At 51.6% G+C, this 25,403-nt stretch overlaps 1 protein-coding gene across 11 annotated transcripts in view; it reads right to left on the reverse strand.

The window, feature by feature from the left end:
- CCDC57 (coiled-coil domain containing 57) overlaps window positions 1-25,403 on the reverse strand; it is a 109,030-nt gene that overhangs the window by 32,201 nt on the left and 51,426 nt on the right. For 6 of the 11 annotated variants that reach the window (XM_073236137.1, XM_073236136.1, XM_073236139.1 and 3 more), the window contains 4 exons: window positions 22,483-22,586; window positions 19,304-19,486; window positions 14,493-14,679; window positions 6,314-6,414 (listed from right to left, as the gene is read on the reverse strand). In XM_073236137.1, the coding sequence (XP_073092238.1) occupies window positions 6,314-6,414; window positions 14,493-14,679; window positions 19,304-19,486; window positions 22,483-22,586 (575 nt within the window). Of the gene's footprint in view, window positions 1-6,313; window positions 6,415-10,576; window positions 11,529-11,782; window positions 11,933-11,963; window positions 12,283-14,492; window positions 14,680-19,303; window positions 19,487-22,482; window positions 22,587-25,403 lie in introns of those variants that run through there. The other 5 variants (XR_012130969.1, XM_073236144.1, XM_073236145.1 and 2 more) reach the window with 5 other exon arrangements.

Below are 25,403 nucleotides of genomic sequence, written 5' to 3' on the forward strand. Positions count from 1 at the left end.
CGGCCCAGGGAGGAAGTGCCGCCTGCGCAGAGTGTGGCTCTGGCTGGAAGGATGGCCGGCACCCGAACAGCCAGGAGTGGGCCCCACACGTGGTCGTCTGGGTCGTGTCCAAGGGACAGAATTCAGCACCTATTCTGGGCAAGAACTCAGGCAAAGCAGGAGAAAGAACTTTAAAGTGCTCAAGGGTCTGTATTAGGTCAAGTTATATGAAATTGCTAATACCTGATCACTTTTGACCTGCAAAAATAGCAATTTTGTGTGACTCAACATAATATCAAAGCCTACAGCAAGCATTCCACCTGAGGATAAACTGAAAAGCCTTCTTTCTAAACCAGGACACAAGTGTGGTGCCAGCTGCCCCGTTCTCCCCGCTGCTGTGTGGCTGTCCCAGCCAGGATGGCAGGCGAGAAGGAGGGCTGAAGGCTGAGAAGGAGGGAGTTCCGCTCAAGAGCACTGCTCTGGGAGCACAGGGCCGCAGAGTAGCATGGGCACACGTGCCATGTCATTGGTGCAGTCGGTGGCCAGAGAGAAAAAGCATTTTATGAAAGTCAGCTGTGTTCCTAATGACCCACAGTGGTTAGAAAATGTAAGTTTAAAGAGATACTCAGGATAAACAAACTGGTACAGCCATCAAATAGGACACTACCCAGCATTGGGCAGAAGTGAGCTTTAACCACGAACAGCCGTGGCGGGGCCTTCACTGCACGCTGCCAGGTGAGAGCAGCCGACTGGGAGGGCACACACTGAGTCCAACTCCAGCAAGGCCTGCGGGAGGCAGAGCTACGGGAAAACATCAGCGGCACCAGGGGCGAGGCAGGGAGGGCAGGACGGAGCGCAGAGGGTTTTCAGGGCAGAGGACCTACTCTAGTGATACTGTAGTGGTGCACACGCCTTACACGTTTGTCCAAACCCACACTGTGTCCAACAGCGAGACTGAGCCCCGATGCACCCAATGGACCCTGGGTGATGTGTAGATGCAGGTCACTGATTGTAACAAACGTACCATCTGGGGGGATGTTGGTAGTGAGGGAGGCTGTGTGTTGGGGATGGGGGGCAGAGGGTGCGTGGGAAACCTCTGTACCTTCTACTCAATTTTGCTATGAATCTAAAACAGCTCTAAAAACAGCATTAAAAATTAAAAAAAAAATTTTAAATAGCAACAAATATAGATGACTATAGTCTGTCATACTTCCAAAATATCTGTATGTGACAAACTGTAAAGGATCTTTGTGCGCTGTCTGTGGAACATAAACTGCACACTAGCTTCCGACTGTCATCTGACAATGTCTAAGAAAGATGAAGTGTACACATCCTAGAATCCAGCAATTCTCACCCTAGGTTCACCCCTAGAAACACTTTTGCACATGAGGATATTTATAACGATGTTCACAGCAAAAAATTGGTACCCAACTGAAGTGCCCATTGCCAGAAGAATGGATAAAAAAATGTTAGCAGATTCTACAACAGAGGAAATACCCAAATCAGCGTGTAGACCTGGGGTCGGCAAACCAGGACTTGCAGGCCAAATGCTGCTCACCACCTTTTTTTGTACAGCCCAGAAGCTAAAAAAAGTTTTGACATGTTTAAATAGTTGAAAAAATCAAAAGAAGTTTTTATGATATGAACACTGCATGAAATTAAAATATCAAGATCAATAAAATTTTATGGAGCACATCACCTGTGGCTGTATTCAGGCTAAACACAAAGTTGAGAAGTTGCAAGAGAGACTATATGTTTTTTTTTATTAAGGTATCATTGATATACACTCTTACGAAGGTTTCACAAGAAAAACAATGTGGTTACTACATTCACCCTTTTCCTCGGGTCCTCCCCACGCCCACTGCAGTCACTGTCCGTCAGTGTAGTGAGATGCCACAGAGTCCCTGTTTGTGTTCTCGAGCTACACTGTCTTTCCCGTGACCCCACACACACCATGTGCACCAATCATGATGCCCCTCAATCCCCTTCTCCCTCCCTCCCCACTCACCCTTCCCCACCCCTCCCCTTTGGTGACCACTAGTCCATCCTTGGGTTCTGTGCTTCTGCTGCTGTTTTGTCCCTTCAGTTTTGCTTTGTTCTTATGCTCCACAGATGAGGGAAATCATTTGGTATTTGTCTTTCTCCGCTTGGCTTATTTCACTGAGCATAACACCCTCCAGCTCCATCCATGTTGTTGCAAATGGTAGGATTTGTTTCCTCCTTATGGCTGAATAATATTCCATTGTGTATATGTACCACCTCTCCTTTATCCATTCATCTACTGATGGACACTTAGGTTGCTTCCATTTCTTGGCTATTGTAAATAGTGCTGCGATAAACATAGGGGTGCATCTGTCTTTTTCAAACTGGGCTGCTGCATTCTTAGGGTAAATTCCTAGAAGTGGAATTCCTCGGTCAAATGGTATGTCTATTTTGAGCTTTTTGAGGAACCTCCATACTGCTTTCCACAATGGTTGAACTAGCTTACATTCCCACCAGCAGTGCAGGAGGGTTCCCCTCTCTCCGCATCCTTATCAGCATTTGTTGTTCCTAGTCTTTTCTATGGTGGCCATCCTAACTGGTGTGAGGTGATATCTCATTGTGGTTTTAATTTGCATTTCCCTGATAATAAGCGATGTGGAGCATCTTTTCATGTGCCTGTTGGCCATCTGAAATTTTTCTTTGGTGAAGTGTCTGTTCATATCCTCTGCCCATTTTTTAATAGGATTATTTGCTTTTTGGGTGTTGAGGCATGTGAGTTTTTTATATATTTTGAATGTTAACCCCTTGTCGGATCTGTCATTTGCACATCTATTCTCCCATACTGTAGGATGCCTTTTTATTCTGCTTATCGTGTCCTTTGCTGTACAGAAGCTTTTTAGCATGATGTAGTCCCATTTGTTCATTTTTTATTTTGTTTCCCTTGCCCAGTGAGATGCGTTCAGGAAAAAGTTGCTCATGTTTATATTCAAGAGATTTTTGCCTATGTTTTCTTCTAAGAGTTTTATGGTTTCATGACTTACATTCAGGTCTTTGATCCATTTTGGGTTTACTTTTGTGTATGGGGTTAGACAGTGATCCAGTTTCATTCTCTTACATGTAGCTGTCCAGTTTTGCCAACACCAGCTGTTGAAGAGGCTGTCATTTCCCCATTGTATGTCCATGGCTCCTTTATCGTATATTAATTGACCATATATGCTTGGGTTTATATTCTGACTCTCTAGGCTGTTCCATTGGTCTATGGGTCTGTTCTTGTGCCAGTACCAAATTGTCTTAATTACTGTGGCTTTGTAGTAGAGCTTGAAGTTGGGGAGCATAATTCCCCCAGCTTTATTCTTCTATCTCAGGATTGCTTTGGCCAGTCAGGGTCTTTTGAGGTTCCATATGAATTTTAGACCTATTTGCTCTAGTTCGTTGAAGAATGCTGTTGGTATTTTGATAGGGATTGCATTGAATCTGTAGACTGCTTTAGGCAGGATGGCCATTTTGACAATATGAGTTCTTCCTATCCATGAGCATGGGATGTGTTTCCATTTATTGGTGTCCTCTTTAATTTCTCTCATGAGTGTCTTGTAGTTTTCAGGGTAGAGGTCTTTCACTTTCTTGGTTAGGTTTATTCCTAGGTATTTTATTCTTTTTGATGCAATTGTGAATGGAATTGTTTTCCTGATTTCTCTTTCTGCTAGTTCATCGTTAGCATATAGGAACGCAACAAGTTTCTGTGTATTAATTTTGTATCCCATAGCAAACTGATTTTAAAAATGCATTAACAGTATCATTCAACATGATAAGTGGGATTTATTCTAGGAATGCAAGGATGGTTCAATATCCACAAATCAATCAACATGATATACCACATTAACAAAAGTAAAGATAAAAACCATATGATCATTTCAATAGATGATGAAAAAGCATATGACAAAACTCAGTATCCATTCATGATAAAAACTCTCAACTAAGTGTGTAGAGAGGGAAACATATATCACAACATAATAAAGGCCATATGTGACAAACCAACAGCTAATGTCATATGCAATGACAAAAAGTTAAAAGCTTTTCCTCTAAGATCTGGAACAAGATGAGGATGCCCTCTCTTACCACTTTATTTCAACACAGTACTCTAAGGCCCAGCTACTGTAATCAGACAGAAAAAGAAATAAAAGCTATCCAAATTGGTGAGGAAGAAGTAAAATTGTCACTATTTGCAGATGACATGATACCTATATATAGAAAACCTTAGAGAGCCCACCAAAATACTACTAGAATCAATAAATGAATTCCATAAACTTGCAGGATACAAAATCAATATGCAGAAATTTGTTGCATTTCTATACACAAATAATGAACTAACAGAAGGAGAAATTACTAAATCAATCCCATTTAAAATAGTATTAAAAAGAATGAAATACTTGGGAATAAATCTAACCAAAGAAGCGAAAGACCTGTACTCTGAAAACCATAAGACACTCATGAAAGAAACTGAATATGAAACTGAATATGACACAAATACATGGAAAGATATCCCATGCTCATTGATAGGAAGAACTCATATTTTTAAAATGGCCATATTGCTCAAAGCAATCTACAGATTCAATGCAACCCCTATCAAAATACCAATGGCATTTTTCACAGAACTAGAACAAATAATCCTAAACTTTGTATGGAACCACAGAAGACCCGAATGGCCAAAGTAATCTTCAGAAAGAAAACGAAGATGGAGGTATTATGCTCCCTGACTTCAAACTGTACTATAGAGCTACAGTGATTAGAACAGTATGGCACTGGCACAAGAACAGACACATAGATCAACGGAATGGAATACAGAGCACATAAATAAACCCTGCCCTATATGGTCATTAATATATGGCAAAATAAGCAAGAATATACAGTAGAGAAAAGATAGTCTCTTCAATAAATGGTGTTGGGAAAATTAGACAGCTATGTGCAGAAGAATGAAACGGGATCATTGTCTTACGCCATACACAAAAATTAACTCAAAATGTATTAAAGACCTAAATATAAGACCTGAAACCGTGAAACTCCTAGAAGAAAACATAGGCAGTAAACTCTTGAATGCCAGCATGAATAACTTTTTCTGGATATGTCTCACCTGCCAGGGAAATAAAAGCAAAAATAAGTTAACTACATTAAGCTAAAAAGCTTCTGCACAGAAAAGGAAGCCATCAACAAAACAAAGAGGCATCCTACTGTATGGGAGAATATATTTGCATATGATACATCCAATAAGGGGCTGATACCCAAAATATATAAAGAACTCACACAATTCAACACCAAAGACACAAATAATCTTATTTAAAAATTAGCAGGGGGCCTGAATAGACATTTTTCCAAAGAAGACATACCGATGGCCGCCAACAGGCATTTGAAAAGATGCCCCACATCACCAATCATCAGGGAAATGCAAATCAAAACCACACTAGTCAGAGTGGCTCATATCGACAAGACAAGGAATGAGTGTTGGCGAGGATGCGGAGAGAAAGCGAACCCTTACACACTGCTGGTGGGATCCTAAATCGGTGCAACCACTATAGAAAGTAGTATACAAGTTTCTGAAAGAACTAAAACTATAAATACCATACAACCTAGCAATTCCACTTCTGGGAATTTATACAAAGACAACAGAATCATTAATTCAAAAGGATACACGCACCCCCATGCTTATCGCAGCATCATTTACAATAGCCAAGATAGGGGAGCAACCTGTGTCCATTAACAGATGAATGGATAAGGAAGAGGCGGCACCTATATACAACGGGATATTTACCCAGCCGTTAAAAGGAATGAAATTGCCATTTGCAATAAAATGACCCCAGAGGGTATTAATACTAAGAGAAATAAATCAGAGAAAGACAGATATCATATGATTTCTCTTACATGTGTAATCTAAAAAACAAAACAAGCAAACAAAACAGAAATAGACTCAGACAGAGAGGACTGGTAGTTGTCATGAGGGAGGGGTGTGGGGGGATGGGTGAAATAGGTGAAGGGAAAAATGAGTGAGAATGTTTGATATCTTGATCTAGGTTGCATGAGTATATATACATGTTAAATGCATTGAGCTTACAGTAGGATTTTAGTGCATGTATCTCAATTTTTAAGAAGTTAAACAGATTTCAAAACATTAAACAATTTAAATTTTGAAAAACCCAGCAGGAAACACACTGAAATGTTACTGGTAACTATGTTTGGGTGCTGAAAATTGGAGGCTTTTAAAATTGTTTACTGCATTTTGAAGTTTCAATAATGAAAATGCAATACTTAAGCAGTTAGTAAAACGTTATTAAAATGTCTTTCTTGGATGAAGGAGTGTTACCTGGGCTGTGAAATGGGGCTGCAGCTGTCCCAGAGGTGCGTCAGGCACCTCACCTGGGTCCTGGGCCTCCCGGGTGGGAAGGGGGTGATGAGGCGGTTTCCCTAGAAATGAAATAAAGAAAGGGTTTGTTCTCTGGATCACTTCTGGATTTCTCTTGTGTTGAACACAAACACTCAAGAAGAATAGCATGTTCCTCTTGAAAACCAGTTGCTCCTCTGTCACAGACACCTTGAGGTGGACAGCTGTGAACTCTGGGGAACACACCACATTTCTGCAGACCAGCAGAACTCACAGACACACACACCTGACTTTCTAGCTACCCATATCCCTTACACAGCTTCTCCAGTGGCAGAAACGACCCAATGATATGCCCTCTCTGTAGCACAGGAAAATAAAAGCAGCACATGTTTAAATGCATAAATTTAAAACATGATGCTTGTAGTCAATGCTTCACATTCTGGCTACTCAGAAACAATCTGGCATCCAATGAACATCCATTCATAACTCAATTTGTGTTAATTTATCTATAAATCTTGGAAATTGCCTTTAAGCTGACATACTATAATGATATTACTGTTCTAATAACATTTTCCAGAATAATGAATCAATTTGGCTAAAAACAAGCTTACTGAGGACTCCAGCAAGTTCTTTGTGAATTAGAACTGTTCACATTTACCTTACTAGGAACTGAAACAAGTTTTAAAAGCTTACTTATCCATTCATTTGATGACAGTGACGAAGAACATACTGCTTGTTGATAACTTGTGAGTAGTTATGAAATTAGTTTTGCCACCATGGAACTCCTGAGATGGGTCTTAAAGTAATGTATCCTTTTTTCCCAGGCAATAAAAGAACATATGAAGGACACAATTTGGAAATGACTTTAACTTCCTTAGTATCTACTACCTGAGTTTAAAAGCTATGCAATGAGAAGATGCACAAACATCGGTAAGCCCATGAAAGGGCCCTGCCATTGGCTGTCAGGGAGACACAGGTCAAGGCCACAAGGAGATTCTCCCTGGGCCCTCGAGGACAGCGGGGATCCAAAAGACGGGACGTAAGTGTTGGTGAGGCTGTGGAGACAGCACACACCCCACACACGCTGGTGGGAGTGTAACGTGGAGCAGCCGCTGTGGAGCCCAGCTTGGCAGCTCCTCAACAAGTTAAACAAAGGATTACCTTCTCACCCAGCAATTCCATTTCTAGGCATGTATCCCAAAGAACTGAAAATGGGTTCAAACAAAACCTTATACATGAATGTATACAGCAGCCCTATTCACAATGACCAAACAACAGAAACCCACAAGTCTGTCCCTGAGGAGTGGGTCAGCAGAGCATGGCCCATCTGCATGGTAGAATAGTACTCAGCCATGAAAAGGAATGAAGCTCTGACACATGCTATGTGGGCGAACCTCAAAAATGTCATGCTCAGTGAAAGAAACCAGACATAAAGGGCCACATAGTGTGTGATTCCATCTACATGACATGTCCAGGGCAGGCCAATCCACACACAGAGAGCAGACTGGTGGTTACCCCGGGGGAGGAAGGAGGGTGGGGAGTGGCTGCTGGGTGTGGGGTCTCCCTTGGGGGAATGAAAACGTCCTGGAGCTAGTGGTGGGGGCTGCACAACACTGTGAATGTGCTTAACGCCCCTGAACTGTATATTTCACAATGGTTTAAATGGTAAATTTATGTTGTATTTCACCAAAATTTAAAAAAAGATTGCTAGTTTTAAAAAAGCCATGAAATGTCTTAAAATCTTAGGAAAGTTTGCTCAATTTTGATGGTCAGGTTTTCTCAGTTCACTATGAATTCCTTCACCTGAAGTATGAAGATTTACTCTTTACCTTCTACATAATCTGTCCAAATAGCAAAGTCTTACCAGAGTAATTGTCTGATGAGCTAAGGTTTCTTCACAATTACATTAGATTCTATGTAAATTTTTAATGTCTTGTTGTCACTTTCACATGAGTGGACAACTCCTGTTTCTCAGGCATCTGTGATCCTATCTTAGAGTTCAAATTTCTTGACTGTTTTTGATGTTTTTCCTTCTCAAAACTGAATCCTAAATGTAAAATAAGGTAAGATTTTCAGGATACCTCTTGCACCTAAAACTGTCTTTGACATTTCCCAGAGGGCCCCTGGAAAATCACAAGGGTTTGTTCTTAGAAAAAGAGGGTGTTAGAAATGATTAGGTTTATCTGATGTGCACTACTGATGAGTTTCATTAGAAAAGCTGCCAGTTGGAAGAGGTGCTCATTACACTGTGGACATCAAGGTTTGAGGGGTGGCCCCCCGCACTGTCAGGGCCTGGCTGCCACGGTGCCCCTCTTCCCTGGAGTCCTGAGGGCTGGCCTGGCATTTCAGATAATAGGACAGAGAGAAAGTCATAAACTCAGCTACTGCTTTTATGTGCTCACTTGGTCGCTGCCTTACTTCTTTATTTTGGACTTAGCATCCTCCTGACTGGGCTGGAGTTTTATTAATACACAGGTGCACACACATTAAGAACATTCCCAGTAGATCTAATAAGATCTCCAGAAGAGTCAGAAATACTAAGAGTATTTAAAGAAACAATGGCTGAGAATTTTAACAAATGAAAAGAAGAAACAAACCACAGGTCTCAAGATTAAAAAAGCATACTGACTCCTGAGCAGGTTTAAGCAAGCGGAGCAGCCCCGACTTGGCCACAGGAGGGCAAAACAGGGCAACAGACGGAAGCCTAAGGCAGCCGGAGAGAGAGGGGCCCTCCGCAAGGAAGGGGCGCGGACAGGCAGCCAGCTTCTCTGCAGCCTGCGGAGTGTTACCTTGAAAAAGAGCTGTAAGAAAATGCCGACATAGAGCTCTGTTTCCAGAGAAGCCATCATGCTAGAAAGTGGTAAAAATAAAACCATTTTACTGCAAGCCACTGCGTCTGTGCTGACGTATTTTTACAACAGGATTTTAGATGCATGTGTGCAATTCTAATAATAAATGCAAACAGGTATCTTGCTGTTGGTGTACACATGTCTGGAGGGCTGATCCACTGGATACTCCGACTGCCTCCTGAGGAGGTCTGCCTGCACCGAGGGGCAGGGCTGGGGCAGAACAGGTACTGGCCAAGGCGTAGCTCCTCCAAAAAGAACCAGCCTCCTAATGCCAAAATGCACACCAAGGGCCACTCAGGAAGGCCGGTGCCAAGGGCAGGAGGGAGGTCTGCCAGTGCTGTGTGAGCACGGACACTCACCCTGCCACAGACCTGGCCTTTTCACCAAAGTGCCCATTAGCTCCAGTTAGTAATTTGCACCTTCCTGTACAAATTACTACTTCTCAGCATTCACTTAAATTTTTACAGTGAGCAAACAGCCTTTTTATAATCACAAAAACCAAGAAACTTTTTACAATGTTAGGCATCAAAGCTACATACTTTATAGTATGATTCCAACTATGTGACTTTCTGGAAAAGGCAAAACTCTAGGGGTGGGGAAGGAACAGGATACAGGGCATTTCAGGGCAGAGAACCGCCCCCCACCGGCACATGTGATGTCACACATTTGGTGAAACCCGTAGAACACACAGCACCGAGTGAGCCCGCTGTACACCGTGGACTGTGTGTGACGGCAGTGTGTCCATGTAGGTTCAGCACCTGTAACAGACATCCTGCTCTAGGGGAGGTGCTGACCAGGGGGGCTGCTGTGTGTGGAGGGAGGGGTGTACGGGAAATCGAAATTCCCTTCAATTTCGCTGTGAACCTAAAACTGCCCTTCAAAATTGAAGTCTTTGAAAAATACTGTATGTTAAGATCGTTTGAAACATTTTAAGGAATCCTGCTTCACACAAGGTCAAGGACTATGGCGTGCAGTTCTGGCTTCTGGGAAAATCAGGAGCAAGGGCACAGCAGTGGGGGAGGAGAGCCCGAGCTGAAGGCCACCCTTCCCAGCGGGCCTGCGGCTGCCTGGCTTCCCTGTGGTCTTGGCCGCGACCGCACCGCGGGTGGCGTGATGGTCTGTACCTCAGAAGTGAGGGGTGAGCACTCGGCACGGGGCCCCCAGGGCACCTGCTTGAGCTGGCCCGCAGCCTGTGTCCTCCGGGAGGCGGGCAGGTGCGACCTGGCAGGCGGCTCCCCGGCACCTCCACCACCACACGCACGGCCTGCTTGTCTGTGAATGTGGGTCCGAAGGCCTGGACCTGAGCCGCCACAGGAGCCTGGCCGTGGCCAGCAGGGGATGTGAGGTGAAGGCTGGGCGGGAGTACGAGCAGGGCCAGTTAAGGGGCTGGTCTGCCAGCTCGCTGTGGGACGGGACCCCTTCCCAGCGGCAGATGGGTAAGGCCACACCTCGGGGAGGTGCAGGTCCCTGGCCACAGTGGGACCGCAGAGGAAGCCAGAGAAGCACCTGGACACAGTGTGGATGGAGCGGGTGGCGCACTGCCTTGGCTGGGCAGTCTTACCCTCTTAATGCTGTTGAATGAGGACAAGACATTCCTATCCCTGGGGGCCATTCTGTACCACTTCATGGCTGCAGCCATAATTTGCGAGCCAGATAAATCCTCTTTGTAAAAAAATACCGACAGACCAGTCTTGCCAAAAGACTTTGCCATCAGGTCACGCACCTGTGCGGAGAGCAGGGCCCCCACCAGCAGCGTGGCTAGAGGAGGGTGCGGTGTGCGTGATGTATTTACAGCTGCAAACACAGACGTGTAGAGCGCGCAGCCAGAATCTTAATTCTCTTCTCACTCATTTGCTCCCCAAACCGCCAACAAATAGGCCTGCTTCCTTCCCACTCCTTCAGTGCATGCGTGCGTAGTCATGCACATGAGCACACACGCCCTCTGCCGTATGTCTGCTTGTTGATCCAAACATAGAATTTTGCAGGGTGCTTCTTTCGTGAAATGGCATGTCCAGGCCAAGGTAGGAAGTGTGGTGGGCAGGCCGGCTGGTCCACTAACTGCTCCAGGCTGTGATGAAATGGCACAAAAATGACAACAAGCAGCAGGAGTTTTTCAAGTGATTTGGAACAGCCGTATGTTTATTGTATTTGACAGAAGTATCCTCTCCGGAGGGTTGGACCTCAGTGGAGCGAGCTCTCCATCACAACGGGTCTGAGAACCGCCTCGTGGAGACAGCTCCTGCAGGGCCGAGCCGAGCAGCGTGCCGGGGGCTGGTTCCGGGGCCCCAGGATAGGCACTCAGCACAAAAATGCTGCTGAGGAAGCCCTTGTACATGTCTTTTTTGTATCTGTAAAAATATTTTAAAAATAATTTTCTAGTAGAATTGCTGATTCAATGGGCACAGACATTTAAAATTTAACAGATGCAACCAAAAGGCTTTCCAAAAAGGCTTCACCAAGGAAGAGCCCCATCGAAAGTGCACGTGTGCCCCAGTCCCCTCGGCACAAGTGTTAGACTTCTCGGAGTGCGTAGGAGCTTAGCGCCGACTCCCTCCGCCCTCCTCAGACTGCTGCAGAGGCGAGGCTCCCTCCCTGTCCTCACCAGCGACTGGGGTCCTTCTGGGACTCACTGTCCATCCTCTGCCGAAGGGTGGATGTCTGTCGTGGGCAATGACCTTTCAGGGCTCTCAAACATGCAGCAAACACTTCCCAGGTCTGGTACTGGTCTTCCATCTGTTTAGGAAGTCTTCTCCTTACAGAGGTTTTAAAATACAATGACATCAAATATGCTGATCGTTGACTTCCTTGTGTCCAGGTAGATTTACATTTTTTTAATGTTGTTTAGGGAGCCCTGCTTACTGCCTGGGCTTGTTGCAAAAGTGAACTGAGTTCATTCGTGCACAGCCACAGGAAGGGCAGTTTGAACTGCACCCGGGGGAGTGTCAGGAAATGAAGGAGGTCAGCAGGGGCACAGACGGGGAGCAGGGAGTGCGACCTCTGGGTGCCACTCTGCACTTCTAAGAGCTGCAGACCAGGGCAGTTTTCCAGCAAAATGTAAATGTCTGATATTGATCCAAGGAGCAGAAAACCCACACCAACAAACTGTCACAGAAAGAAATGAAAAGAAAAGATAGCTCGACATCTACCATCAACAAGGGTACCAAATGCATGAAGTTCTATTGCTGGGTCTCCAACCTCCAGAGACACTGCAAAGCTTGTGGCCTCCTCTGCCACTGAGGCAGCCAGTGGGCCTGGTGAGAGGAGAGGGTGGGTCTGCGCAGATGTGGGGCCTGCAGTGCAGGAACCTCAGAAGTCTGGAAGAGTCTGGCTCCTAGCAGGGGCTTCTCTGTTGGATGGGTGGGCGCATGGCTGGGTGGATGCCTCACCGAAGTGCTTGGCCATGAGGCCAGGCTGGCCCTAGGGCCCCATGAGGGGGAGGAAAGGCAAGGTCACTGGATGGAGGGTCAGAGGACAGGGAGAGGCTGTGGTCCGAGAAAAGGTCTGGGGCCTCAGGGGCTGAGGGAGGGCATCTGGCAGTGCCAGGGCCTGGCACAGAGGCCAAGGTCAAGAGCAGCAAGGTTCAGGTGCAGGAGGGTGTTGCCAGCGTAGATGACAGAATGGAATGGAATAAAGGGAAAAATGGAGCCAGGATCCCTGAAGTCATAGGGTCGCAGCTGGGAGATGGCAGGTCAGAGGCATGAGCGGGTGGCACGGCCCTGAGGAGAAGCAAGGTCTTCAGTGGACTTGGCAGAAGACAAGCTAGAAGTGCCCGAGGAGCTGGGAGCCAACCTGTCCCTCTCGGCCCATGGCAGGGAGGGAGTTCGGGGAAGGAGCCAGGCTCCGACAGGGCTGTAGGTGGGCGTCATAGGCGCCGCCTTGCACACTCACAGCGTCTGGAAACGCACCTGTAGGTGCTCTTTACCCCTCTTCTTCCCGTGGTGGGCGCCTGGAGGGGCCAATCCCCGGAGAATGTCCCCTCAGTACCCCTGCCCAGTGGCTATTCAAGGGGCGATGCGGCTGCTTGCCCTTGTGCGGCGGGTGTGCCTCTGTATCTTGGGTGCCCAGCAAACTACCTGTCAACTACCCAGGAGGTGGCATGCCCTCCCCTTGCCAGGCCTCCTCACAGAGCCTCCCGCTTCCCTGCCCTGAGGCCTCCCAGGCGCCCTTCCTATCTGCTAGATGATTTCAGTGGTCACATTAAGACTGGAAATGTTACTGCATTAAAAGCTACTTGTATACCCATGCATCTTAGCCCTGGGAAGAGACCAGAGAATGCAACACAGCTTCCCAGCCTCCTCCTCCCCTTTGATGGCAAAGGTCTTCTGAACGCCGCGTCGGTCAGGAGTCGGGAGCACCCAGCCCAGGAAGCCAGGACTGCGGTCGGCAGGGAGGCCATGTTTCCACTGATGCCCCCTCCGCACTGATTCTCTCTGCAGACCCCGCGGGGCCGCCTGCCTCGGAAAGGGAGTGGAACGGCCTGGGCTTCGCTGCTCAAGTGCATTGGTTGGTGGTGGGCCTGAAGGCCTCTGGCCTGCTCTCAGCTCTCAGGCAACAGACAGGAGAGAAAGAATGGCCTATGCTCCACTCTGACAAGGGCTAGAATCCCAAAGTCCCAATATTTTGAGATCACCACGACTCAAAGATCTTGCTGGAAAGGATGGACAGGCAGAAGCCACATCAGGCAGTGGATGCTGCGTGAGAACCAGGGGCCTGTGTCCCAGCACTGCAGGGGCACCGGGAGGGCCTCGACACAAAGCCAGGCAGGGAGCCACAGCGCCAGGCATGGTGCCCGGGCAGCCTAGGCATCTGCAGGGACCGTCCCAGCCTGTCGCCTCATCCGGAGAAGTCTGCAGACAGGGGTGCCTGGGGACATGGCAGCCTTCGCTGCTCGCCACGGAGCAGTATCGAAATGCTGCTGTTTCGCTGACCTGAAGTGTTTTCCTCACAAATGCGCAGTAAGAGCGGGTTTACAGAGCTCCCATCACAGAGGTGACGTTCTTCTGTGCTGGTGACATCTGACCCCGAATTTTTTCTACAAGGGTGGTTTCTGTTCCCCTCCTGCCCTCCACATGGGTCAGACCCACCCTGTGGCCCAGGCTCCCTACCTGCGCAGGGGCAAAGCTTCTGGCCTCCCCCTTCCCTGCTCCCTCCCCACACCTCTGTCCAGAAGAAGAGAGCATCGCTGGGAGGGCCTCTGTCCCTCAACTCGGACACACACCAGAACCGGGAGCCTCAGGCTGCCACTCCCGGACTCACCCAGGGGGTGGCCCTGCTCCGCACGCACGCAGCCCACTCCCCACTCCCAGACTCACCCGGGGGGCGGCCCCGCTCTGCACGCAGCCTGTTCCCCATCTCCAGGAGCTGCTCCTTCTCAAGGCCGAGGTGGAGGACTTTTCGGGCCGCCTCCTTTAGCTTCCTCTGGAGTCGGTGCACAGACACGGCATCTGGGGCCGGTGCCCTCCGGTCCCTGGTCTCCACGTGTCCTTCACCTATGGGGTCCTGTGAGCGGAACCACATGGCAGACAGCTCATAAGACAAGCCCTCCAGGTGGGAGAGGGGATGACAAACGGGGTGTGGGTGCCATCCCCTGGCTATCTGCCACACAACTAGCTCCACTGGGTGATGTCCTTGCAAAATGAGACAAAAGGAAAACCGTTCACAGGAGTTAGTGGTGCAGTTGGGGGAACTGGGGGCAGCCACGGGGCGGCGGGCTTCACAGGTGGGGGAATGAAGGCCCAGGACTGCGCAGACAAGGGCCCACCAGGTCCTCGGTCTGTGTGCTCTGTGCTGCCCACCTGGCATGGGAGGGGCTGGCAGAACCCTGATGGGTGGCCTCTGGTGGGAGCTGGCGTCCTTTTTTGCCCTTTCCCTCCACCTGGACCGCACCCCTGGGGTCCCTCTGCCCTCCAAGTGCTAGGCCCCTCCCGCTGCCCCCCACGTGCCCTGCCTGCTCAGCAAACCTCCTCCTCTTCTCTGCTCTGTCTGTCCTGCCTCCCATTTCCCACCATTTGACACCCCTCAACCAGCTGCAGGCCAGCTCAGGTCCCCGTGTCCTGACAGAGGTGCAGATGGAAAGCAAAGAGGCCAAGGCAGGAAGCAGCTCCGCGGGGCTCCTGGGCCTCGGCTTCTGTGCCCTGAGGCTGCCCCAGGCCTGGGCTCCAGGTCCGAGCGCACCCTCTCCTCCCACCCTGGCCCAGTAGGCGCCATGTCGTCATAAAACCCTGGCGGCCTGAGCCCCTGCAGTCACAGCCTGGACTTACAGCCACACCACACACTCTGGCAGAGATGAGCAGTCGCGCTCAGAGGAGCATTTGGAATGGGGCGCGGTGGGTGAGCCGAGGAAGAAGGCTGTGTGGGGGCCGCCTTTGTGTCGGGCAGGGGCCAGGAGGGACCTGTGGTGCCCGAGGCGCCAAGGGACACAGGTGGCCTACTTAGGTACCGCTCTTCCTGACATCCCTGAAAGGCCGCACTGTGCCCCGTCCTGGCCACGCAAGCCAGCACCAGCACAAAGAGCCCGCTCCGAGCCCAGGAACGGCCAGCATGCCCTGTCCTGGCCCCTTTTCCGCGTGTGCCTTTCCAGGGCTGCCAGGAGTCCGTGCTCTTCAGGGGACCTGGGAGCTGCACTGATGCACACTGGTGCCTCTGGCATGAAGGGGGGTGTGGAGGTGAGATGCCGAGGGAGGAGCCGGAGAGAGTCCCCAGGTAGGCCCTGCCACAGCCCAAGCACGCCGCCCAGCTCCCTCCCCATGAGCGGCACTGGCACCTGCTCGGCCAGCAGGGGCACCAGCTGTGCTCATGGACTCTGGGGCAAAGGGCCTGGGGCAGGCCTGGGGCACGGGAGGCCAGGGTCACTGGTTCACGCACAGGGGCCCTGGGGCGGGGGGGCTTGGTCGGCCAGTTAGCAAGGTGGGGTCCCCACAAGACCACACAGTTGGATTCTCATGTTATTTTAAACAAGGAAACAACAATCCTGAAAGCAGAGACTTTGCAAACCTCAGAACACTCAGAGACTTGAGAGAAAACTCACTTTTCAAAAGCAGGCACACAGCCCTGGCAGGAGCGAGGAGCTGCTGGCCAGGGGACTGGACTGGCAAGTCCTGACCTCACACGGCTCAGGCTCATGTTCCAGTCACTGGGGGCACATGGGGAGGGGGCACTGCAGCCTGGGACCCTCATTCCTGAGCTCAATTTCTGGCAAGATTACTGTATTTTAATGACTTTCGGAGTCTCTCCCACCATCAGCAATATGACGACAGTATTGACCCGAGACATTCAGGAACTTCCGAGCTGCGCGCTTCAGGAACACGCGGTCCCGCTGTACAGCCCTTCACCCTCTGCTGCCGGCCTGCCGCTGGCGCCTGCTGTGGGTTCCCGACCCCAGCACCTGGCCCAGAAGGAACCGGCTCTGCGCCCAGGGAAAGCCTGGCTCCCTGAGATGCCTTCACGAGTCTGTTCCAGAGGGTAGGGGGTGAAGGGGCTCCGCACGGAAGCTGTCAGGGGCTGAGGGGCCCCGGCTCTGGGTGCACGGGAGCAGCATGGCTGGTGTTCACAGGTTGGGTCTGAAACCTTCCTCCGGTTCTGGCAGGGCCAGACGGAGGGATCCCCAAGCCAACACTGCCCCCCCGTGGACCTGGGCGCCTCCATCCTGGTGTGCTCGTGCCCGCAGAAGGCCTTGGGGGGAGCCTAGCCTTGGTCCTGGGTGTCTGGGAGGAGTGGTGGTGTTTGGGGGTGGACCCCACCAGCCCTCCCAGTCCCTCCCAGTCCCTCCCTTTGCGGGCGGCAGCGAGGGGGCACTGGAGAGGAGAGCACGTGAGATGCCCGACTGCAGGCACAGCCGGCAGGCACTCTGGGGTCCGGGCGGCCCCTTTTTGGCTGGGGAGGGAAGGGGCCGCCTCCATCTGGGAGGAAGTCACACTACGGGGCAGCACAAGGACAGCGCAGGGGCTCCACGTGCCCCCACCCTCGGGCCCAGAGGCAGCCCGTTCTGGCTGCAGAGCGCCCCTCCATCTGGCCTGCTGGAGGTCTCCTTGTGGTCAGTCAGGAGTGTGGCCAGCCTGGGGCTCATGGCGCCTCGGTCCCAGCAGTGCGGGGGGACGCAGCCTGCAGCTGGTCGCTGCCCCGGAAAGCTCCTGCTGTCCCTGTGACCACGATGTGATTCAAGGGGAGATGCTGCACCCACACCTGGCTGCTGGCTCCGCACCAGCGCTGCGCCTTCTGCAGCTGCCAGGCCCTGCTCCGACGCGAGGAGCTTCCCCTCCTTCCCCTAGGTCCCCTGGCTGGCGTCGGCCTAGATGCACGAGTCTGATCCCCCTGCGGACTGGGACCCTGCCTTTGTGCTCAGCTGGCCTGGATCTGGCCAGGGGGGCCCTGACCCCGGTTCCCACACCCGCCGGCATGTCCTGCAGTGGAATGAGCTGCGACCCTGGTTCCCCTCGGCAGAGTGGGAGACTCAGATCCAAGCTCTGGGCGCGGGGGGCTCCCAGGCCCTCCTGGCGGGCAGAGCAGGAGCACGCAAGCCTCTCTCTGAAAGGACCCAAAGCCGACCCTGGTAACCCCAACCCTACCTGCGCCCCCCAGCGCCCGAGTCAGCCTTCCCTCTCCTCTCTCCCTGCCAGAACCGCCCCCTCCTCCCCAGGAGCCGCAGCACACAGCCGGGAGGAGCCCCGGGAGGAGCCGGGAGGAGCCCCGGGAGCAGCCCAGCACACAGCTGGAGGAGCCCCGGGAGGAGCCAGCTGCTTGCGTCTCCTGCTCCTCGGACTTCCCATCTAGGCGGCGACCTCGCCAAGGCCCCTGGACACCTGGACCAAGAGGAAGCGTGGGATCCTGGCTGCTGCGCAGGAGCCGGGGCTCAGAGAGCTCACCCAGCCGCCCGCCCTGGGGGAGCAAGACGGCCCCTGGCCCATCAGCCATGGATTAGGCACTTTGACCTTCAGTCCGGCCTGCATGCAAGGTCTCCTTGGTCTAGAGCCCTGGGCACAGTGAGTGCACAGGGACCGCTAGGCCAAGCACCTGGAGGGACTGTGGCAGGACTGTGGGCAGGGGGGTGGGCACGCATATCACCACAGCATCTGCTGCTGGGCCAGGATGGGCCCCTGCAGCCTGGGCTGTGGGGAGGCCTGGGGCCCCAGGGATGGCACCTTGCACCGGGTGCTGAGGCTCTGTGTCCTCCTTCCTGCACCCCCAGTGAGGTTCAGACTGTCCTAGCCTGGCCTGTCCACACCTCCTCTCTCCTCTGCAGCCACCCTCACACATCCAGCCCAAGGCATATCTGAGCCACAGGGCACCATGGCCTGTGTCCATCTCCACTGCCACAGAAGGTCCTGACTCGGCCTGAGGGCCTGTGCTTCAGTTCTATCTGTTTCTGCCAGAGGGCTCTCAGCACCTTTCAGACATCACTCTACTGTCCCTAAAACCTTTCACTGAGGAATAGGTCACTGCAGGTCCCTGCCAGAGGCCTCAGGAGGCCTGTTAGAGGATGCACATCCTTCACTGCATCCCCATCACACCTATGGTAAGAAGGAAGGTGCTGTCCATCAGATCCAGGGGGATGGCCACTGCAAAGCCCCAGCTGAGAACCTTGGCCCAAACCCAGCCCATGGCAAATGGGCACCGTGCCAAGGGCCAGAGCACAGCCAGGCTTGGGGAGCCCCACAACAGCCACATAGGGTGGCCCCACTGTCAGGCGCAAGGACAGTGGGCTCAGATTCCGAGATCCCACGGAAGTGCAGGGCCTCCCTTGAGGGTCCTCCGGAAGGAAACCCCGGTGCTGTGTTCCTTTCAGGGCCTCATGGACCCCTCTCAGCACGAGCCAAGTCCTCCTGTTTAGAGGACACGGGACAGCCACCCTCCCACAAGGGGGTCTCTCACATGCACCATCTGAGCGGCAGGTCTTGAAGACCTGGGGAGTGAGGGGGCAGCACACTTCAACGGGCTGTCTGTCCGAGACCAGGCCCCAGTGTGAGCATGTCCAAGGTGGGTAGACGGGGGAGGCGGGGCCAGGCCAGCCACGGGGCCTGGGGGCTCTGCAGGCCAGCCACTCGGGCAAAGCCTCCACGGGGTGACTCCTGCAGTGAGCAGCTGGCCAGTGGCAGGAGCAGACCCAAGGCCGGCGCAGCGCACCCACCTGTCTCCTGAGGGCTCCGGCGTCCAGACTGCCCAGCTGCCGCCTGCTTGAGGCCCTTGTCCCAAGACGCTTCTCCAGTTCGGCCACCTGCCTGTGCAGCTCCAGAACCTCCAGATGCACCTGGTCTACCTGGTGGGGCAGCTCACGCTGGATGGCGTCTATGTCCAGAGGTTCCTGCTGCACCTGGGAGGCGGTGTTAGAGGCAGTGTTAGGGGGAGGGTTTGGGCTCGGAGGGGAGAGGGGCAGGAGCAGGGGAGGGGAAGAGGCAGACGGCAGACAGTCCAGGAAATGCATCTCTCAGCCTCTCCTCTGGTTTAATGTGGCCCCCATCCCAGTCCCAGGGCAGCCCCTGATCCAAGCCCCAGGGTGGCCTGGTCCCAGCCTGAGGGTGCCCCGTCCCAGCCCCAGGGTGCCTCCGCCCGAACCCAAGGGTGCCCCCCTCCCAGCCCCAGGGCAGCCCCCAATCCCAGCCCCAGGGTGGCCGCATCCCAGCCCCAGGGTGCCCCCACCTCAGCCCCAGGGTGCCCCACCTGTCCTTGCGGTGGATATGGTCACCAGTAGTGGAGCCTGAGCACAAGAGCCCCGCGGCTGACTGGGGAGAGCCTGCATGTGGATGTGTCTGGACAGAGGCAGAGGCCTAACATGCCCCTCCGGAGCCCCACGCCCAGATGGAAACCCACACCTGAGAAAGTACATCGCCAGCTGCGGGGGGGAGTGGGAGGGGTGGGTGCTGACAGAGGGCAGAGGTGGAGGGAAGGTTCACAAAGAGGAGCCTCAGGCTGGGGGAGCTGCAGGGGGCCGCGAGGTCCCTGGAGCCGAGCCCTGGCCACGGAGCTCGGGGCAGCCCCTACACATCTGCTTCTCTCAGCAGCATTGCTCTCCTGATGTAAGGGGTGAGGGGGAACAGGCAGAAAAAACACCCCTCTGCACCCCTAACGTTTCCATTTTATTCTCAGGAGGATGAAATACTATTGTCCTGTTCCAGGGACTCCTATGATGAATTCCTGGTGAATATTTTATTCTTTGAATTTGTCACATGTACACTAAAAAAGGTGACCATTTGGTAAACAGAAAAAAAACTTCAAGGTGGGCTTTTTTTCCCAGGATAACAAAATCATCTATGATTACCAGGAGAAAACCCAAAGCTCTTACTAAATGTTCATTTCCTGTTTGTAGCATGTAGCATAGACTTTTGCATGTGTATATGTGAAATTCCCCCAGTGGGGCAGAACAGAACTGGGGAACAGCTCCGGAGCGTCACAGACCTGAAGGTGCCCCTCACTGTGTACACAGACCTGTACACCCATAAATGGAAAGGGCAATCAGTCAAATTCATCTCCATCACAACAGAAAATTAACTTTCAATCAGGTTCAGGCATCAGATCGCAGGCACACGGCCCATCTCCGCAGCAGATGGAGAGCCCCGAAACATTCCTGCTCCCAGTGGGGTGCTCTGCCCCACAGAACATGCAGAGTCTGTAAGGACAGTGTGACTTCTGTGATTATGGACGTAAAGGACAGGAGAAAAATTCTCTCTTTATGTCACCTCATGAGAAACATGTGCAAAAGGCAACAGGGTGACACAACACCAATGACACGAGCAGACAGACAGGACTCCGTCAGAGTTCAGAGCACCTGCGCTCAGAGGACGTTATCCAGAAAGTGGAAAAACAAGCCACAGAATGGGAGAAATTTTGCAAATTTTATATCTGATAAGGGACTTGTATCCAGAATACATAGAGAACTCTTATAACTCAACAATAAAACATAAGTAAGCCAATTAAAAACGGGCAAAGGATCTGAATGTTCTCCAAAGATGTATAAATGGCCAATAAGCACATGAAAAGAGGCTCCGCATCATTTGTCACCAGGGAGATGCAAACCGCAAATGCAGCAACGTGCCAGTTCACATCCGCCAGGAGAGCTAGGATCAGAGAGCAGAGGCAGGGCCTGGGAGGCCGGGGGGACGCGGGGCCCCCACACGCCCCTGGGAGAGCACAGGTGCGGCCGCTGTAGAAAACAGCCTGGCGGCTCTTCAACAGGTTAAACAGTCCGAGCAATCCCATGCCCCCATACGTACCCCAAAGAAACGAAAACAGGACGTGAGCAGATACATGTCTCCACGCTCACAGCACATTATTCGCTACAGCCAAAAGGTGGAAACAGCCTAAGGTCCTTCAGACGAGTGGATAAACAAGATGTGGGGTGTATGATGGGATGTTACTCAGATACAAAAAGGAGGGAAGCGCTGACACCTGCTACAGCATGGGTGAGCCCTGAAGACGAGACGCTGAGTGAAATCAGCCCATCGCCAAGGATGCACACTGCAGGCCTCCACCGACGCGAGGCCCTGGAGGCGCCAAGGTCACGGAGACGGAGAGGTGGCAGGTTGCCAGGGGCTGGGGGAGGAGGGCTGAGGAGCTAGTGTACCATGGGGTCGGGGTTTCCACTATGATGGATCAGTTCTGGGAATAGGCAGTGATGATGCAAACAATGCCGCGAATACACTTGATGTCACTGAATTGTACACTTGTAAAAAAATATGTAAAAAACTATGTTATGCATATTTTACAATTTAAAAAACACTAAAAAAGAGATATTATGAATTTGTAGCAATACAACACATGTGGCCATAGGAGCTATATTGTATAACAGGGTGGAATTTGTGCTGGAGTTTGTGGGGCTGTCCCGTGTGCCAGCTCAGTGCATGATGCCACCTGCCCCCAGACGGGCAGGTCCAAGAGGACAGGAAGGGAAGGTGCTTGCGAGCTCACATGTGCTCGTCACTAATTGCACATGCTCTTGCCACAGCTCGGTGCCCAGATGCTAACGCAGTACCAGGGCTTGTCTACACACATCCCGAGTGGGCAGCTGGCATCGGCGCTCACAGGCAGGCAACAACCCTGCAGCACAGAGAACAGGCCCCGTGTGCACAGGCACTCCCATGCTGGACATTCCTGTCGTTTCCAGGCCCCCACCGTGTGCCTTCTACAGAGCACACGGGACAAACCAGCTACTCCTCACGATGACCCCTTCCTGGAAGGAGACTGAGGCAGAGGTCAAAGGACATGTCGGAGGGCTTAATGGGGCTTGCGCTGCAGTGTGGCACCAGAGCCCATGCACCGTGCGGCTCCCAGCCAGAAGGCCTGCATGGCCTGAGCGTCAGAGGTTGGCCATACCTGCTGTCTGAGCCGGGCCACCAGGAAGTTGAGGAGATGCACCCTGTCTCCAAGCCTCCTGAGCGCTGAGCCCGTGGACATGCTGCCCTCTGGCGCAGCTCCTCCTGTGGGAAAGGCAATCCTGTCGAGCCCAGGCCCCCTAAAGCCTTGGGAAGATCCCGACCGCCTGCCCCCACTCTGGGGAGACGGACATCTGTGCTGCTCAGGCCGGAGGCATGTCTTCTGCCCTCAGGGACGCCCTGTCACCAGTGGTCCACCTCGGCATGAACACGTTCCGAAGCTGAGTGGACAGGGTTGGGTCCCCAAAAAGAATGTGCTGTATGTAAAGTGCAGTCCTTATGGCAAGACAGCAGGAACAAACCCAGCCTTGCCGTCTGGTGTCTGGCTGGCCCGCACCAGCGTCCTAGTTCATTTGCCTGGGAATTAAATGCCTGTACGACCCACACAGATAAGGAGAAATCACAATGGATATTAGAAATTATTTTGAACTGTATTATCATGAAAACACTGCTTACCAAAACTTGAAGAAGGCATCTAAAATTCTCCTTTCAAGAATATTTATAACCATAGAAGCTTATTTTAGGAAAAAAGGCAGGCTGAAAATCAGTAAGCTGAACATCCATTTCAAAAAATCAGAAAAAGAACAACCAAATAAGGTAGAAGGAAGGAAAGAATAAAGCCAATATTAGATACTGAGAAAATAGAAAAATCAGCATATATATCAGAGGACTAGCAAAACCGACAGTTGGCTCTTTGAAAAAAGCTAAATCTTTGGTAAGACAAAGCAAGAAAAAAGTGAACAGAAACAATATAAGGAATGAAAAGAAGTGTCATTACTTTAGATCCTGCAGGCTTTTAAAACTCATAGGAGGGTACTAAAAGCAACCTTATGCCAAAATTTTAAAAATTTAGATGAAATGGATGATTTTCTAGTAAAATATAACATCAAAATATGACACACAGAAAAAGAAAATCTGTGTAGTCCTATAAGTGTGAAAAAAACCCTGAATTCACAATTTTAAACCTTCTTACAAGGAAAATGCTAAACCCATGTGGTTTCAACGTTGGATTCTATCAATTGATTTGCAAGACATGCATCTAAAGCAAACGTTTTCAGAAAACAGAGAAATAGGGAACACATTTATGAGGCCAGAGAAAACCGATTCTAAAACCTGACGGTGAGAAAGGAAATTATAGGTTAATCTTACTCATAGACCTAAATGTAGTAGTTCTAAATAAAATATTAGCAAAAGAATATACCACTTGCTGGGTTTATTTCGGAAATGCAAGGTTGGTGTAACGTTCAAAAACCGGCGTGCGCTTTTGTCATGGGCGAGAGGGAGTACGTGCACCGCACCCACTCCCCTTCCCGAGTCCAAGGGGAGGAGCTGGGAGGTGGGCGGGAGGCGCCCAGGGCAGACTGGACGGTGCGGGAAGGCGTGCGGGCAGCAGGGACCCTGCGGCCTCAAAGGACGACTAGCAGAGCGCCTGGTCTTTCTCCTTCCTGTACTTCGCAGCCTGAGCGCCAGAGCAGCCGCGGCCCAGGATGCCCCTGAGCCCGGACGAGATGCCCCGCGCAGACAAGGTTCGCTAGAGGCTCTGCCACCCTGTGCTGCCCCTGGCCTGGCCTGTACTGCAGGAACCGAGCAGGCGGGACTGAAACAGATCCAACAAGCGTCGAGATTCCACGACATCCACGACAGAGTCCGGGATTACTCATCGCACTCGTAAGTAGGCAAATCTCAACTCAGAGGACAAAAGACGACGCAGGTGTCAGAATTTTGTGATAAGGCCTCAAAGCATCGCCAGCAAGCTCTCAGGTTAAAACAAATGGGAAAACAAGTTTCAGCAAAGAGATAAAAGATAGGAAGAAGAGTAAAATGGAAATTTTAGAGCTAAAACTGAAATAAAAGTCCCGCCGGATGGGCTCGGGAGCCAGCAGAGAGCACGGAAGTGGGAGCCGGGGAATCTGAGGACTCAACAGAGAACATGCAACCTCAACACAGAAGAAAAGCCAGACCGCTGAGCCCCCGCGGCCGCGGGGGGAGGGCGAGGACCCAGCATTCCGTCAGCGGCGCCCCAGAGGGAAGTGAGCGCATGGCCGAAAAACACTAAAAAAAATAATGGTTGAAAGCTTCTCAAATTTGGCAAAAGGCATAAACCTTCAGATTCAGCACCAAACAGGGTGAGCCAAAGACATCTTTCAGAGTCACAGATGTCATACTGCGATTTCTGGGACGGAAGACAAAGTCGTGAAAGCAGGCACAGGGAAATGGCGCGTGGCCCACCAAGACGCAAACCGCAAAGGGCTTCTCATCACAAACTGCCGCCCCGTCTCTCACCAGGGGCGGCGTGATACGTTTTGAGCATTGAGATCGCAAAGACCTGCCAGCCCATGATTTCATACAGCCTGTGTTCCATGCCATGTCCCACACGTAGCATGCACAGCCAGTCTGCTTCGGGGAGGGGAGGTGGAGGAAGGGCATCTCAGACCCAGGAGCGGAGGGGCACTGCCCCCGCAGCCGGCTGAGGGAGTCCTCCTGGAGCAAGCGCTCCAAATGGGGGCCAGGGCGTCGGCATTTAGGAGGAGCCGCACAGAGAGGGGGCCATCCGGTGAGTAACAGACTCCACCTGTCTTCCTGAGGTGTTAAAATTACACTTGACACTTGAAAGCAAGTGATGGTCCCATCTGCATGGCTCTCAGTGTGTGGAGAGGTGGCACCTGACCCAGTGGGATTTCCATACTCCAGTGAGCCTGTGAAATGTCAGCCAAGGTGCTGTGCAAAGGTAAATGGGTGGACTGCAACCCCTGGAGCGACCATCAGGACACCACCCAAGGAAATAGACTCAAAACCACAGAAGAGTATGGAACACTAAAAAATGTTCAGGTAACCCACAGGAATCAGGCAAGAGACACTTGG

The sequence above is a fragment of the Manis javanica genome, chromosome 4 (assembly GCF_040802235.1).
Source record: "Manis javanica isolate MJ-LG chromosome 4, MJ_LKY, whole genome shotgun sequence".
In the NCBI taxonomy this organism is placed as follows: domain Eukaryota; kingdom Metazoa; phylum Chordata; class Mammalia; order Pholidota; family Manidae; genus Manis; species Manis javanica.